At 41.4% G+C, this 14248-nt stretch overlaps 1 protein-coding gene across 3 annotated transcripts in view; it reads left to right on the top strand.

Annotated features, from left to right (window-relative positions):
- Positions 1-14248, top strand: part of aass (aminoadipate-semialdehyde synthase) — a 115487-nt gene that overhangs the window by 23260 nt on the left and 77979 nt on the right. For all 3 annotated transcript variants that reach the window (XM_041215618.1, XM_041215617.1, XM_041215615.1), the window contains exons 5-10: positions 4148-4232; positions 4331-4398; positions 6626-6772; positions 9635-9713; positions 10915-11042; positions 14090-14238. In XM_041215618.1, the coding sequence (XP_041071552.1) occupies positions 4148-4232; positions 4331-4398; positions 6626-6772; positions 9635-9713; positions 10915-11042; positions 14090-14238 (656 nt within the window). The remainder of the gene's footprint in view (positions 1-4147; positions 4233-4330; positions 4399-6625; positions 6773-9634; positions 9714-10914; positions 11043-14089; positions 14239-14248) is intronic.

Raw genomic sequence — 14248 nt, 5'->3', positions numbered from 1 at the left:
ACCAAGAATGATGCCACCTTGAGAAAGCTGCAGCAGATTGTGCAAACTGGCTGGCCCACACATCTTGGCAGAGCCCCTTTTGCTGTACAAGAGTACTGGAACTTTTGTGAGGAACTTCATGGAGCAGAAGGAATACTTATCAAGGGAGAAAAGATCATAATTCCTGCAACACTGAGGAAACCAATGCTGCAGAACATACATGAAAGTCACCTCAGCATAGAAACATGCTCGAGGAGAAAAGCAAGAGATTTAATGTATTGGCCGGGAATGGGAGCACAAATCGGGGAAATGGTAAATGCGTGTGCAATGTGCCAAAAGTACAGGGACTTGCAACAAAAAGAACCACTTCAACCATACAGTGCTCCAGAGAGGCCCTGACAGAAAATTGGAGTGGATTTGTTCACATTTGACAACAGTGCGCACCTACTAGCAGTAGATTATTACACAAAGTTTTTTGAGTCTGTGCTGCTGAGAAATGATAGTAAGAGCATCACTGGAACAAATTATTTAAAATCAATTTTTGCTCACCAAGGCATAACTGAACTGCTCATCCCACATAACGGTCCACGATTCTCAGGCACTGAGTTTTGTAACTTTGCACAGAACTGAGAGTTTTGCTAGACCACGTCAAGTCCCAAATTTCCATATCCAACGGAATGGTGGAACTTACAATCCTGTTAAAGAAGGCAAAGGCAGTTGGAAGAGACCCCTACCTGTCTCTGCTGAACTTCAGGAATATTCCATTAGAGGGCATTGGATCATCTCCAGCATAGTTCCTGATGGGGGAAAGACTAAGAACTAAGCTTCCAACAGCACCCCAGCTGTTATTTCCACAGCCAGTGAGCTGCAATGTACAGGACCTGATCAAACCGAGACAGCTGAAGCAGAAACAATACTTTGATCGAGGTGTCCAATCTCTGCCAGACCTGAACAATGGAGAGAGAGTAAGGATTCAGCATGAAGGGATCTGGAATCCTGCTGTTGTCTGTTGTCACAGGAATCACAGGAGAACCAAGGTCTTTCATAGTGCAGACTCCAAACAGACAACAGTACAGGAAAACAAATGAAACGCAACTCTGCTCTGAACCAGAAAGTGTAGCTGAAGATCAAAAATCAGAATGCACCGGTGAAGCGACAGATAACTAGACAAAGCCTGAGAGTCCTGAAAACTATCCAAGGGGTGATAATGACAGAGCTGGAGAAGGCGCCTTCAAAATCACCTCTGTCGCCATTCAGAACATCCAGTGGAAGAATTGTGAAAAATTCACAGAGATACAGAGATGAGTAAAGACAAAACAGACTGATCAAAACAGAGTGAGAAAGAATAGAGACTTTGTGTACTTGAGTTGTCTAAAAGTTTTTTTTAAAAAGGGAAATGCCAACAAAATAATAGTTGATTGTGGTAGTGCACTCCAGTTTTAGATACTATATACTCTGTACTAGATAGGAGGTCATCTGACCGGGAGTTGAAAATCAGATAGCTCCTGTTGGAGTCTGTCTTGATAGAATTTAGTTACTGCAGATATGTTTGGAAAATGTGTTATTAATAAAGTTAGCTACAATGTTGACAGCCTGTGCGCATCATTGAAACAAAAAACAAGACACATCTGACTGGTCAGAGTTGGGCTTTGCCATACATTTCAGTGATGGAAGGCAAGAGTACAATTTTCAGACTGTCTGGTCAAGAGAAGCAGCATTGCCAGTGCACAACAGGATGTAGATTCTGCGCTTAGCCCAGAATGTAGGAGTCCATGTTGTTCTTTTTGGTATAATAAAATATGATAAAGATTGGAAAACACTATTGCAAAGATTTAAAAACAGTGCAATGTGTACAATAATCCCTTTTACAAGTAAAATCAAATCGTTATTAGGGGCATTTGATTAAATAAACAAAAGACAAAACAGGCAGGTACTTAAGAACATAACTTGAATAAAATTCTTCAAAAATAAACACGATCCCCTCAACCATAAACAAAAGGGATCAGTTAACAGGGTAATATAAATATACTTTACTCTGTAAATATTGTGTATTTTAGATATTGCAACAGAAATGTATGTATTGAGTAACCTTGTACATGCAATATCCTCGTGGGGGTAGGAAAAGAGAACTGTAAATGTTGGGAATTTGAAGTAAAAAATGAAGAAATGTCTGCTTCCATTTTAAATGTTGACCAACCTACTGTGAGTTGCTGTTTTCTCTTTATATTTTAATGTTGTCAATGTTTTCCCTGTTTTTGAGCCATTACAATAGTGCAGCATTGCAGTGTGAAGCTGAGGTCCTTTTTAGGGAAGATCTTCTGATTTTATGGATAAACCCTGGATAATTAAATACATTGGAAATTCTATTTTACTCAGACCTTGGCCCAGATTTTTGTTCCCAGTTCAGATGCAGAAATGGGAGAATTCCCGGATCTGTGAATCCAACCTTTAAAAATGGCCACCTGCATTTCCAATTTTCATTCCGGAGGCGGGCTGGATTAGAAGTTGGGTCCACTGCCCCCAGAATGAGTGCGGAGGCTGCCAGGTGTGAAGGCGGGCCTGCCTGTGTGCTCCAGCACTTCAATTCAATAAAAAAATGATTAAAACAAAAAGCAACCCTCCAGACCTCACCCCTCACCCCCCACGTACTACCCATGCCCCATCCATGCCAACCTATGCCAACACATGCCCCTATACCCACCCTTTATAGGCCCTGTGCCAACATAGTGCCAACTCATGCCAACCCATTACCCCCACCCACCACTCTTTGCCCTTATGCCCTTGTTGCAACTCACTGAGTATCCACCATGGCAAATCTCATAACTTTATGCTGACATATAATAAAGTTATGTGTCTGTTGATGACATCATTATTTTAAACAAAAAATACTCTGATTTAAAAAAAATTCAATACATAGAAATTCCTTCAGCTCATCTTGTATAAAAACAAATATTTCTATTCTATAACCATTTGGAACTGTCAGTCAAATTGCTCCCTTAACAGGCGCCCCACTGTGGTAATGTTAGTTTGTAAAATCTGACATTACAGAACAAATCCTATAATGATAACCGTCAGGTTTATGTCAACAGACAGAATGAAATGTCAAGCACTGATTATTTTTTGAATTCCAGACTGTTTTTGTTTTAATTTATAGCCCCACAGGGTTAAATTCATTGACAGCTTTGTCAGTTCCATTGAGCTTTGATAGTCCCAAAGAGTTTTGACAGTTCAAAATTCTTTGGCATTTTCTATCCCAGAAAGCTGCGGAAGCTAAGGCATTGAGTATGTTTAAAATAGAGATTGGTATTTAGAAATCTGTCAATGACATAAACGGATATGGGGATAGTTCTGTCGAAGGGTCATGAGGACTCGAAACGTCAACTCTTTTCTTCTCCGCCGATGCTGCCAGACCTGCTGAGTTTTTCCAGGTAATTCTGTTTTTGTGATGGGGATAGTGTGGGAAAAAGGCATTGAAGTGGAAAATAAGCCATGATCGTATTGAATGGCGGAGCAGGCTCAATGGGCTGAATGGCCTACTCCTGTCCCTATGTTCTTAAAAGAGTTTTGGCAGTTCTTTTGACAGCTTGACAGTTCTTTGACAGTTTTACAGTTTTTTGACAGCTTTGATAGTTCCAATGAGTTTGTGCACATTTTACATGCAATAATGTTTACTTTTAACAATCCAAAAGGGTGCCCTTACCTCTCCCAAAGGTGTCCTGGGATCATATCCAAAAGGGCACCTTACTTCTCTAAAAGGGTACCCTGGCTGTCCAAATGCATCCACCAAGTTCAGAGCAGCTCTTACCTGGTCTAATATGCACACACTGGGTTTCATACCCCTGGCCTACCAAAATCCCACTTCAGTTGAGTTGGCTGATGATTTAGCTGGCTAGCACACACAGACCCCAGCCTGACTCCAGCCTCACCACTGCGAAAATAGGAAATGCCTTTTTGGAGGGAGACCGACTTAGGATTTTTAGCTATTTCCACTATTTTTGCCATGATGGAGAGCCTCTCCGTCATGGCAAAAATCTGGGCCCTTGGTGCAGGTTGATACTTTTGCATCGCTAGCTCTGTTTAATCACTGCATCAATAGAAATATGATATAGGGAGCTGTACTCCTAAAGAACCATGCTTATATTGCTTTTTGTTACACTTTAACTTACAGGAAATTCGCCTCATTGATTATGAAAAAATGGTCAATAGCAAAGGGACAAGAGTTGTGGCATTTGGCCAGTGGGCTGGGGTAGCAGGTACTTTTTTACCCTAATTGTAACTTTTTCCATTTGCAACAAAACCATCATGACCTGACTAGTACTTTCTAATTGTTTCTTTCTGCTGCTTGTAAAAGGAATGATCAACATCTTACATGGTTTGGGACTGCGCTTCCTTGCCCTTGGCCACCACACTCCTTTCATGGTAAGAGTCCCCTGTTTTTCCAGCCTTTTGTGTGTTCCTGGGTTTGTTGAGGATGTAACGTGTAGGGTAGATAAAGGGGAAGTAGTAGATGTGTATTTGGATTTGCAAAAGGCATTCGAAAAGGTACCACAGGAAAGGTTACTCTAGAAGAAAAGAGCTCATGGTGTTGGGGGTGATATATTAGCATAGATAGAGGATTGGTTAACTAACAGGAATCTGAGAGACAGAATGAATGGGTAATTTGCAGATTGGTAAATTGTAACTAATGGTGTGCCATAGGATCAGTGCTGGGGCCTCAACTACTTACAATATTTATTAATGGCTTGGATGGAAGACTGATGGTGTTTGGCTAAATTTGCTGATGATATGAAGATACACAGGAAAGCAAGTTGTGAGGAAAATACAAAGAGTTTGAAAAGGGCTGTAGATAGATTAAGTGAGTTGGCAAAAATATGGTAGATGGAGTACAATGTGGGAATGCGTGAAATTGTCCACTTTGGGAGGAAGAATAGAAAAATAGATTATTGTTTAAATGGAGAGGAACTGCAGGATGCTGCAATACAGAGGGGTTTGGGTGTCCTTGTATATCAAAAAATGTTAGCTTGCAGGTACAGCAAGCAATTAGGAAGGCAAATAGAATGTTGGCTTTTATTGTAAGGGGGAAGGAGTATAATGGTAGGGGAGTCTTACTACAACTGTATAGGGCATTGATGAGATTGCACCTGGTGTACTATGTACAGTTTTAGTCTCCTTACGTAAAGGAAAGACATTACTTATATTGGAAATAGTTCACAGAAGGTTGACTAGGCTGATTCCTGGGATGAAGGGGTTGCCTTTTGAGGAAATGTCCAGCAGGTTGGGCCTAAACTCATTGGAGTTGAGAAGAATGAGAGGCGATCTCATTGAAACATACAAGATCCTGAGGGGCGAGGCAGGGTAGATGAGAGGATGTTTGCTCCCATGGGGGAATTTAGAATTTGGGGGCACAGTTTAAAAATAAGGGGCCTCCCATTTAAGAAATTTCTTCTCCCAGAGGGCCATTAGATTTTGGAATTCTCTTCCCCGAGATTGGTGGAGGCTGGGTCATTGAATATATTCAAGGCTGAGTTAGACAGATTTTTGATTGACAATGGAATCAAGGGTTATTGGTGATAGACAACAAAATGGAGTTAAGACCATAGTTACTCCAGAAGATCAGCAATGATCTTTCTGAATCGTGGAGCAGGCTTGAGGAGTCAAATGGCTCCTGCTCCTGTTTCTTATGATCCTATAATCCTATAATCTTATGATTTAAATAATCCTTTTTTGCGTCAATACTTTCCCAGTTCCTTTTCCTTCTACCCTCTCTTTTGAAGATGATGTTTTCCTTGCTGGGGGTTAGATATGTCAGTTGCTTTCTCTGCTACTTTGCCCAAAGCCTGTTATTCATGTTTCTCTAGATAATGGTTTCAATAAGCTGTTCACCAGTCGAGTGTTATGCCTGAGCCCAAATCATACTTTCTCCTGATATTCAAGCCTATCAGTTCCAGTAGGGGTTGCTGAGTTGTTATCAGGACCCTCCAACCCTGTGACACTGTGGCTAGATGTGATTCATCCTGGCTGAGATGTGCTCGTTCAAGCAGCCTGGAGGTAGAGTCTGGGACTTGCTACCTTAAGCAACAGAGCCATTCACCTCATTCACAGTCTACAATTTTGTTTTCAATGCAATTGTCCTTGTGTGGTTATTAGCATTGTATCCATTTTCAGTGTTACCACAGACTGTGTTATTTTTGAGTTAACCCCCTTTTTTTCTTAGCTTCACTTTCAAGTACTTGGATGTTTGATGGTCAGATTCTGACACAGAAATTTTCAGACCTTTCACCAATAGGCCAAAGTTCTCATCCACCCATTCAATAATATGGATCCATGATAAATATTTGAGAAGTAAAATTCTTTTAAAGTCACTGAGCAAGTTTTTGTGTGGTTGCAATTTTGTCAGTGCTTCTGTCACTGTACCTTTAGTGGAGGTATGATGGAATCCCTGGTTTATGAGCGTGGAGTGGGGGGCGGGGCTGCTGGGGACTGGGGTTGGGGAGAGGAGGCTTCAAGGAAGTTCCCCAGTAATCGTATTTTAGGAAGCTCCTCCAGTGAATCTAGTCATGGAGCAAATGGCTCTGAGTTGGAGCTAACTTGTAAGCTGCTATGTTAATGGGTGTTGCTGTATTCAGTCAATGCTTTCTGTTTTCAGCATATTGGCATGGCCCACAATTACAGAAACAGTGCCCAGGCGGTGCAAGCTGTGCGGGACTGTGGCTATGAGATCTCCTTAGGTTTGATGCCAAAGTCCATTGGACCAGTTACGTTTGTGTTCACAGGCACTGGTAATGTCTCCAAGGTAGGCCGCATGCATTTTATTAAGTTCCAGGGGAATGCTTGTAATAAACTTGGTAACATCGTAGAGACCAGACATTCACAGAAATGTCCAAATCTGCCTGGTTTCCTTTGAGAGCTACAGCTTGGGTGCAATGTCAGGTATGAATGCTCAGTTGAATGCTCCTGTCTGCTTCCTCCACAATTTCAATGATAGTGCTAACTGATTACTTTTAGTGCCTTTCTAATATTTTTTCAAATATTGGTTGTTTATGGTGGGAGTTAATAAATTCAGAGAAGGGAAAGACGTGCATATTAATGAACAGCTAAATAGTGATTTTGAGATGTGGGATTGTCCCTCAAAGTGGAAATGTATTTTTTTTCATAACAGAACTGGGTGAATTCTTGCTACCTGTTTTTTGAGGATTTAGCACATCATTATCAAGCTGCTTCACCTAATCCAGGACATTAGAAGCAAAGGATATGCCCGGTGTTTGAAAAGGGGCTAAATTCAGAACAAACCTGTGGTAACATTATTTCAGTTAGTGAACAGTCAGTCTATGGAATAAACTCCTTTGGGAGATGGCAGAAACAGTTAATATTTATTCATCAAATGGAAATTAGATTTCTTTCTGAAAGTAACCTTTTGGGATACAGTATATGAATACCTTGAAAAATCACGTGCTAAGTGTAGCATGCTTGGTTGACAGGGGATCTATGGTCCTCAAAGCTCTCCATCACTGGGTTTTCCTCACCTCTGGGTCAGTTGTCGACTAATTGATGGAAAATAATTGCTGTGATTAGGCAACAACTCCGTTATTGTTGTATTATGTGACTACTGGGATGGAAGAAGGTGAACTAGATGTTCCAATATGTTCCTATGTTCCAATATCATGTCACACAAATGCCTGTCCAGTATTTATTCTGCTTAATTGTAGTTGCAGTTGCCTTCCAAATCATTGCCAACAGGCTTAGATTCAAATAATGTTGAAAGCTTCCTGACTTTAAAAGTCTAAAGTGTCATTCATTATTTCAGAGCTTTGATGAAGCGACCAACTTTGAATGTCAGTTTACTCCTGCCAACCAGTTGTTTGTGCATTGGGTTAACAACAGAAGAAACACATCTGTCATTGCTGATTTATGGATAGGTTTCATTTTCCCTTATCAATGAATGTGCAGTGTTAAATATAGTGTTTTATTGAGCACACATTTGCACTGATTTCCCCACTTTTATTCTGAAGTAATAATTTCTAACTATTTGAGAACTTTTTCTACATCTGGAACTCAGTCTGTATACAGACTGAAAGACCACACCATAAAGGAACACTCGTGCAGAAATGCTCCCTATTACACACTGTTTCTAGTAACTGTCATTTTTATTTGGGATCAACTAAGGGGGGAGGATGGACATTTCCCAAATGCATTATTTTCAATTAGGTGGGGATGGAGAGATGATGATGGGCTGGATTTTACGGTATTCAATGGGGAGTGGGACGGAAAGTGAGTGGTCCGCTCACACTCGCCCCTGTCTCATCTCAGCCAATCGAGCGCCATACGGCAATTAGTGGCCGCCCAGTGGGAACAGTGACAATTAGAGGTGCGAAAAGGGGCTCTGCATCCAACCGAACCTCTAGGCCGAGACGTCATGTGGGCGGGGGGTTATGCCATGAACAGGAAGTCAGTCATGGATACAAAATTAAAGGCCTCCTGCCCTCTGAAACTCTTCTTACTTCTTACCTCAGACTAAAACATTGAATGACTGAAGTCAAAAAACATGCAAATGCTGCCACCTTCAGCAGCATACTCTGCTGCTACATGCAGCCAAGGTCCGTAGGAGGCCTTTTCTTCCGCCTTTGTATGTCTCCTCATAGCTGCAATGAAGCATCCCAAATATTTTCCCATGTGGTGCCTGAAAGATGAAGTGGGTAACAAGAAATTGCAGACAATTGGGTGTTTAACAAGCTCAATATTTTGCTAATTGGTTATTTAAAAATGTCGGCAGGCTTCTGTTGTCTGCACCTGTTGCCTTCCATAAAATCGGAGGCTGGCGTGATGATGTCAGATTGCTGACCCGATGTTATCACACCGCATTTTATGTTTGTGCAGAGGGATCAGCCGCCCTGTCCCACCCCACCCCACCGAACTCAGCTGTAAAATCCAGCCCGAGGAAATTAGTTGGGGTGAAGAGGAACTGGGGATATCAAGTGGGGATGAGTTGAGGGTATTGGATAAGAACCTGAAGGAGAAACAATTGCAGGGCTGGAGAGAAATGGGTTGAAGGGTTATGGGGAGAGGGCAGGAAATTGGAGTTGAGGCCAAAATGATCTATGATCATACTGAATGTTGGGGCAGGCTCAAGGGCCTGAATTGCCTACTCCTGCTCCTAGTTCTTATGTTCTAATGTCCTTATATTCTTATGAAAGAGCAGGGGACTGGCTAGCTAGATTGCTCTTGCAAGAGAACTATGTACAGGCTCAATGGGCCAAATGGCCTCCCTGTGTGTTGTGACCATTCCATGATTCGAATCTTAAAGGAGCTGTGCATTTCAGTGAATGAGCTGAAGATTTGGGTTCCCAACAGTTTTGTGTTTAAGTTAGTTACGTAACAAAGTTAACTTTGTGTTGCGTTTTACTAGAAAGTGCTGCTTTTCTACAAATTTTAGCGCATACTGCTCCAGTGGTGTTTCTTGAAAGTCATTGCAGTTTTTCGATCCTCTTGCTGCTTCATTCCTCCGAGTTTTGATTTTAACTTTGGTGGCTATCTATTTGAACATTATAGATGCTATATAAGTCTAAGAATTTGCTGCAAAAGTTTGCTGATCTGAACGTATTTTGCAGAAGAAGAAACAAAATATTCTTTTCGATGATTACTGCTGTTGTCTTTCCAGGGAGCACAAGAAATATTTACTGAACTTCCTTGTGAATTTGTTGAACCACATGAGCTGCAGGGTGTTTTCCAGTCTGGAGGTATTTAATAGTTAAGATTGCTTCATTCCATGTCTTTAGAGTGATCAGATATAATGAATATTTTGTATTAGTGCATTGTCATGTTCACTGGCTACTCTTCATTGTGCTCAAAATGTGTGTGTCTTAGCGCTGTGCATTGCCTGAACTCGGGGAAGGTGTGAGCACAATGTGTTTCTAAACTCAGGAGGGTGTGAGCGCTGTGTGTTTCTGAACTCTGGAGTGCAAACGCTGTGTGTGTGTCTGAACTTGGCAGCCCAGTGCAGCACTACCTGCCTTTAACCTGAAGGCAGTGGCTAGAGAAAATGGCCCCTTCTCAGAATAGCGCTGGCTGACTGAGGTCTCGTTGCACTACCACCTCCCTGCGTTGTCTGCACATTAGTTGATTTGTCCTTCCAGCAAACATAGACTTCTAAAAAGTTCCTTTGCACCGGTTGTAGCTTTTGCAACTAGGATGATGCTCAAGATTGTCTGGAGCTGTCTGAGGAGAGTGGCCTCGCAAGTACCTGGCTCAGAAACCACTGCTGTGTTGTTTCAATTAGCCTACGCTTTTTACGAAACAACAAAACTACATTACACATCAATGGATGAGCAGGGTAATTACTGTATAATTGGTGATTGTTTTCCGATATACCATTTAACAAACAAACTATTGTTTGTTTATTGAGAGGAATACCTGTTTAGACTTGTTGAAAGAAATCATTAATCTTTTGTTTACTAGTTTTGACTTGCTTTTCTCTTAGAAAAATTACAATAAGTTATATTTGACCTTGATTATTTGAAGCAAGGTTCAGAGATAGTTTTGTTGTACCTAAATAGAATTGGTCAAATGAATATTAAACCTCAGCATAACTAGCTTGTACAAATGAAAAGGCCTAGTGACGGGTGCAGTACAATCAGGTATGATTAGTAACATTACACAAGGCAAGATATACAATTGTGCATACAATTCCTGAGCAGATCAGGCCTCTGCTAGTTGAAAATACTCATCAGCAGGTGATAAAAAATGGAAAGGATGCTGTCCCCACCCTGGGCATGAAATGGTTGGTGTTCTGCGGTGGGATGTCATTAACAAAAAGGACAACGGGGGAAGGGAGGGAATAAAAATGTTCCAATTTCACTGTTCTTCATTACAAATGACAAGAACTAAAGTATTGTCAGCTCTTCACAATTTGGAACTAACTGTTTATCTTTCATTGCACAGATCGAAGTAAGATTTACTGCACCGTTCTCAGCCGTCATCACCATGTTGTTAAAAAGAGTGATGGGAAATATGACCCTGTAGAATATCAACATCATCCTCAATTATACACCTCGCGCTTCAGCACCGATGTAAGAGACCATCATGCACTTGTTTTGTATAAAATATAAACCCTGTGGAACATAAAAATTTATCCAGCCACTTGAGTAAAGATTGATTTGAAGGGCAGAATTTCTCTAGATGACTAAGCTTAGTGTTCTCACAGGGCCATTTTTATAGTTAGTCATTGCCAGGCTCAAACTAAATCCAATTTTGAAGATCAGCAGTGAGAAAAACCCCTCCTACATGTTGTTAGTCCACATCTGGGAGCTAATACTGTTCAGCATTACGTTCAGCCTTGCAGTGACTTGGTGATTTTGCCAGAGTCCTAACGAACCTCAAGAATATAAGAAATAGGAGCTGGAGTAGACTATACGTCCCGTTGAACCTGCCCCACCATTCAATATGATCATGGTTGACCTTATGCCTGAACCCCACTCTCCTGCCTGCTCCCATATTCCTTGAATCACTGAAAGAACAAAATTTTGTCTATCTCAGCCTTAAATATAGTCAATAATGGAGAATCCACAACTTCCTGTGGTAGGAAATTCCAAAAATTTTTCAACCCTCTGAGTCAATAAATTTCTCATTTCAGTCCTAAATGATTAGCCTCTAAATCCTGAGTTGATACCCCATGTTCGAGATACCCCAGGCAAGGGAAACAACCTCTCATTGCCAACCCTGTTAAGCCCCTTCAGAATCTAGTATATTTCAATGAGATTGCCTCTCATTCTTCTAAACACCAGAGAATACAGACCCAATTTATTCAGCCTCTCATCATAGGACAACCCTCTCATCTCAGGAAATAATCTAGTGTCCCTTCACTGTACTGACTCCAATGCAAATATATCCTGCCTTAAAAATGGAGATGACAAACACAGTAATCCAGATGTGGTCTCATCAAGGCCCTGTAGAATTGTAGCAAGACTTCCTTATTCTTGTACTTGAATCCCCTTGCAACAAAGCTCAGCATGCCATTTGCTTTCTTAATTGCTTGCTGTACCTGCATGCTAACTTTCTGTGTTCCTTGTACAAGCACACCCAAGTTTCTCTGAACATCAACATTTAGAACTTTCACGCCTTTTAAGAAATATTCTGATTCTATTCTTAGTACCGCAGTGAATAACTCAGACTTCTCCACATATATTCCATCTGCCGCCCTGTTGCTCACTCACTTAATTTGTTCATATCACTTTGCAGCCTCTTTGTGTCGTCCCCACAGCTTACCTTTCAACTGACCACCTCCCCACTTTTGGCTTAAAGCCTTGTCAAAAGCCCTTTTTATATGATTCACCAGGACACTGATCCCAGCCCAGTTTAACTGGAGTCCATCCCAATGGTGCAGCTCCCTCTTTCCTGAGTACTGATGCCGATGCCCCATGGATCAAAATCCCTTCTTCCCACAGTTTTTTGAGCCACCTGTTTTATTCCCTAAACCTGTTTGACCCTATGCCAATTGGGTCAAACAGATTAAGAGAATTGTTAGAGAATTGAACAATGCAGAGATTATTACCTTTTAAGGTGGTGAGATCCTGGTTGTGTCAGGTGTCAGCTGCTGTTCTGTAAGTTACTGGTGGTCTGATAAGGGCCGGAACTTCCGCCTGCCCTTTTTGAAGCAAATGTCAACACGATGTGATGTTGGAGGTTGGAACCAGCTCAAAGGACCCTTAAACTGGGAGATCCAACTTCCCAGCTCTCTCATTACCCATGGTAGGACTGCTGCTAGTACACAAAGTGAAGTTGTGTGCACTGGTCTCCAGAAGGGCAGAACTGGGACTCAACAAAGGAAGTCCTTGCCAGGACAATGGCCTGGATTCTTGAGTTTGGGAACTTATTTTAAAATTTAGGATCAGTCTCTTAGAGAGGGACCTTGGCAGGGTGGGGAAATGGGTGTGTTGCTGCGCAACTTTCCACCCCCAGACCCTGTGATGGCTGGACTTTTTTCCAACTGAATGGGGAAAGATATATGTCTGCGCCAGTGAAGTGCCCTTCTACTGACCACACAAACTCCAGCAGGGTCAATGCTGGTTGGCACCAATGGACGCAATCCCATTATAACCATTGGAAACACAACCTGCACGTTCACAGGGCCTTTTTATTGGATGGTGATAACACTAATGTCTATTGAAGGCTTTTGATAGCCAGCTGTCCTGCTGATACCATTGTGTACTTCCTATCAATCTGGTCAACAGAACAATTTATTTCCCAGTCAAAGTTCAGTTGAGCTGTCCCATGTCCAACGAGGAACTAAAACCCACATTTTGGAAGTTGTTCTACCAATCTGGCACAGTGATTCACTTACATTGCATTTTTAACTCTTTGGTTCATCTGTTTGCAAGGTTATTATCGGATGTCAAGTGTGCCTGCAAGGTCAACATCCAGCATAGCTAAATCCACCACCCTTTGCACCTAGCTAGAGAAATTCTGACACTGCGCTCTGACTGATTTTATTTGTTATTTTTCCATTTAGACTTTAATGTACAAAATATATGAACATGCAAAAAAATGAGGGATGGTAAAAGACCTAATCCAGCCTGTTCCACAAAATTGTGATGTTTTGGAGTCTCCATCCTACCTAAATGCATATTTTGCATTGGTAAAAAAGACAAAAATATAGGCCAGTTGGGGAAAAAATTGAAGATTCCTCAGGCTATATAAGCTAGTCTGGTAGATGACTCTGGTACTAATTTATATTACAGATCTCCAAACCAGCTAGAAACAGGCCTAGCTCGCATCTGAAGGAATTCAGTGAATCAGTATTCACTAAGTGAGCCAGAAGCTTGTTCAACAGATTGACTATTCTCTAGGAAATGAATAATTGAACTTAGTCTGCCTTTACATAACTCAAGATTGTGACTCCCTGGTCTCTCCTAAACTAATTACTTGAATGAATTTGCCCGCACAAACAAAATCTAATCCCACCATCATTTTATTACCCTTGAACAAATCACCCCTAAGTTTATGCTTCTCTGAAAGTGTGGGGATGCAACTTGTTGAGTGTATCTTGGCAGCTAAACTGCTTTAAACTGGGATAGCTTTAAGCTTTTGAAGATGCTAAAATGTCCACACTGTTTTTCAGATTGCCCCATATACCACTTGTTTGGTGAATGGTATTTATTGGGATCCAGATACTCCTCGTTTACTTACACGATTGGATGCTCAGAATTTGCTGGCATCGGCCAAAAGTTTTGACCCAACTAGTGATGGTTGTCCACAATTACCACACAGGTAGGTTGAT

Source organism: Carcharodon carcharias, chromosome 21, assembly GCF_017639515.1.
Source record: "Carcharodon carcharias isolate sCarCar2 chromosome 21, sCarCar2.pri, whole genome shotgun sequence".
NCBI classification, from domain to species: Eukaryota; Metazoa; Chordata; class Chondrichthyes; order Lamniformes; family Lamnidae; genus Carcharodon; species Carcharodon carcharias.
Note: the sequence above shows the minus strand (reverse complement) of the source record. Positions and strands in the feature narration are given on the sequence as shown.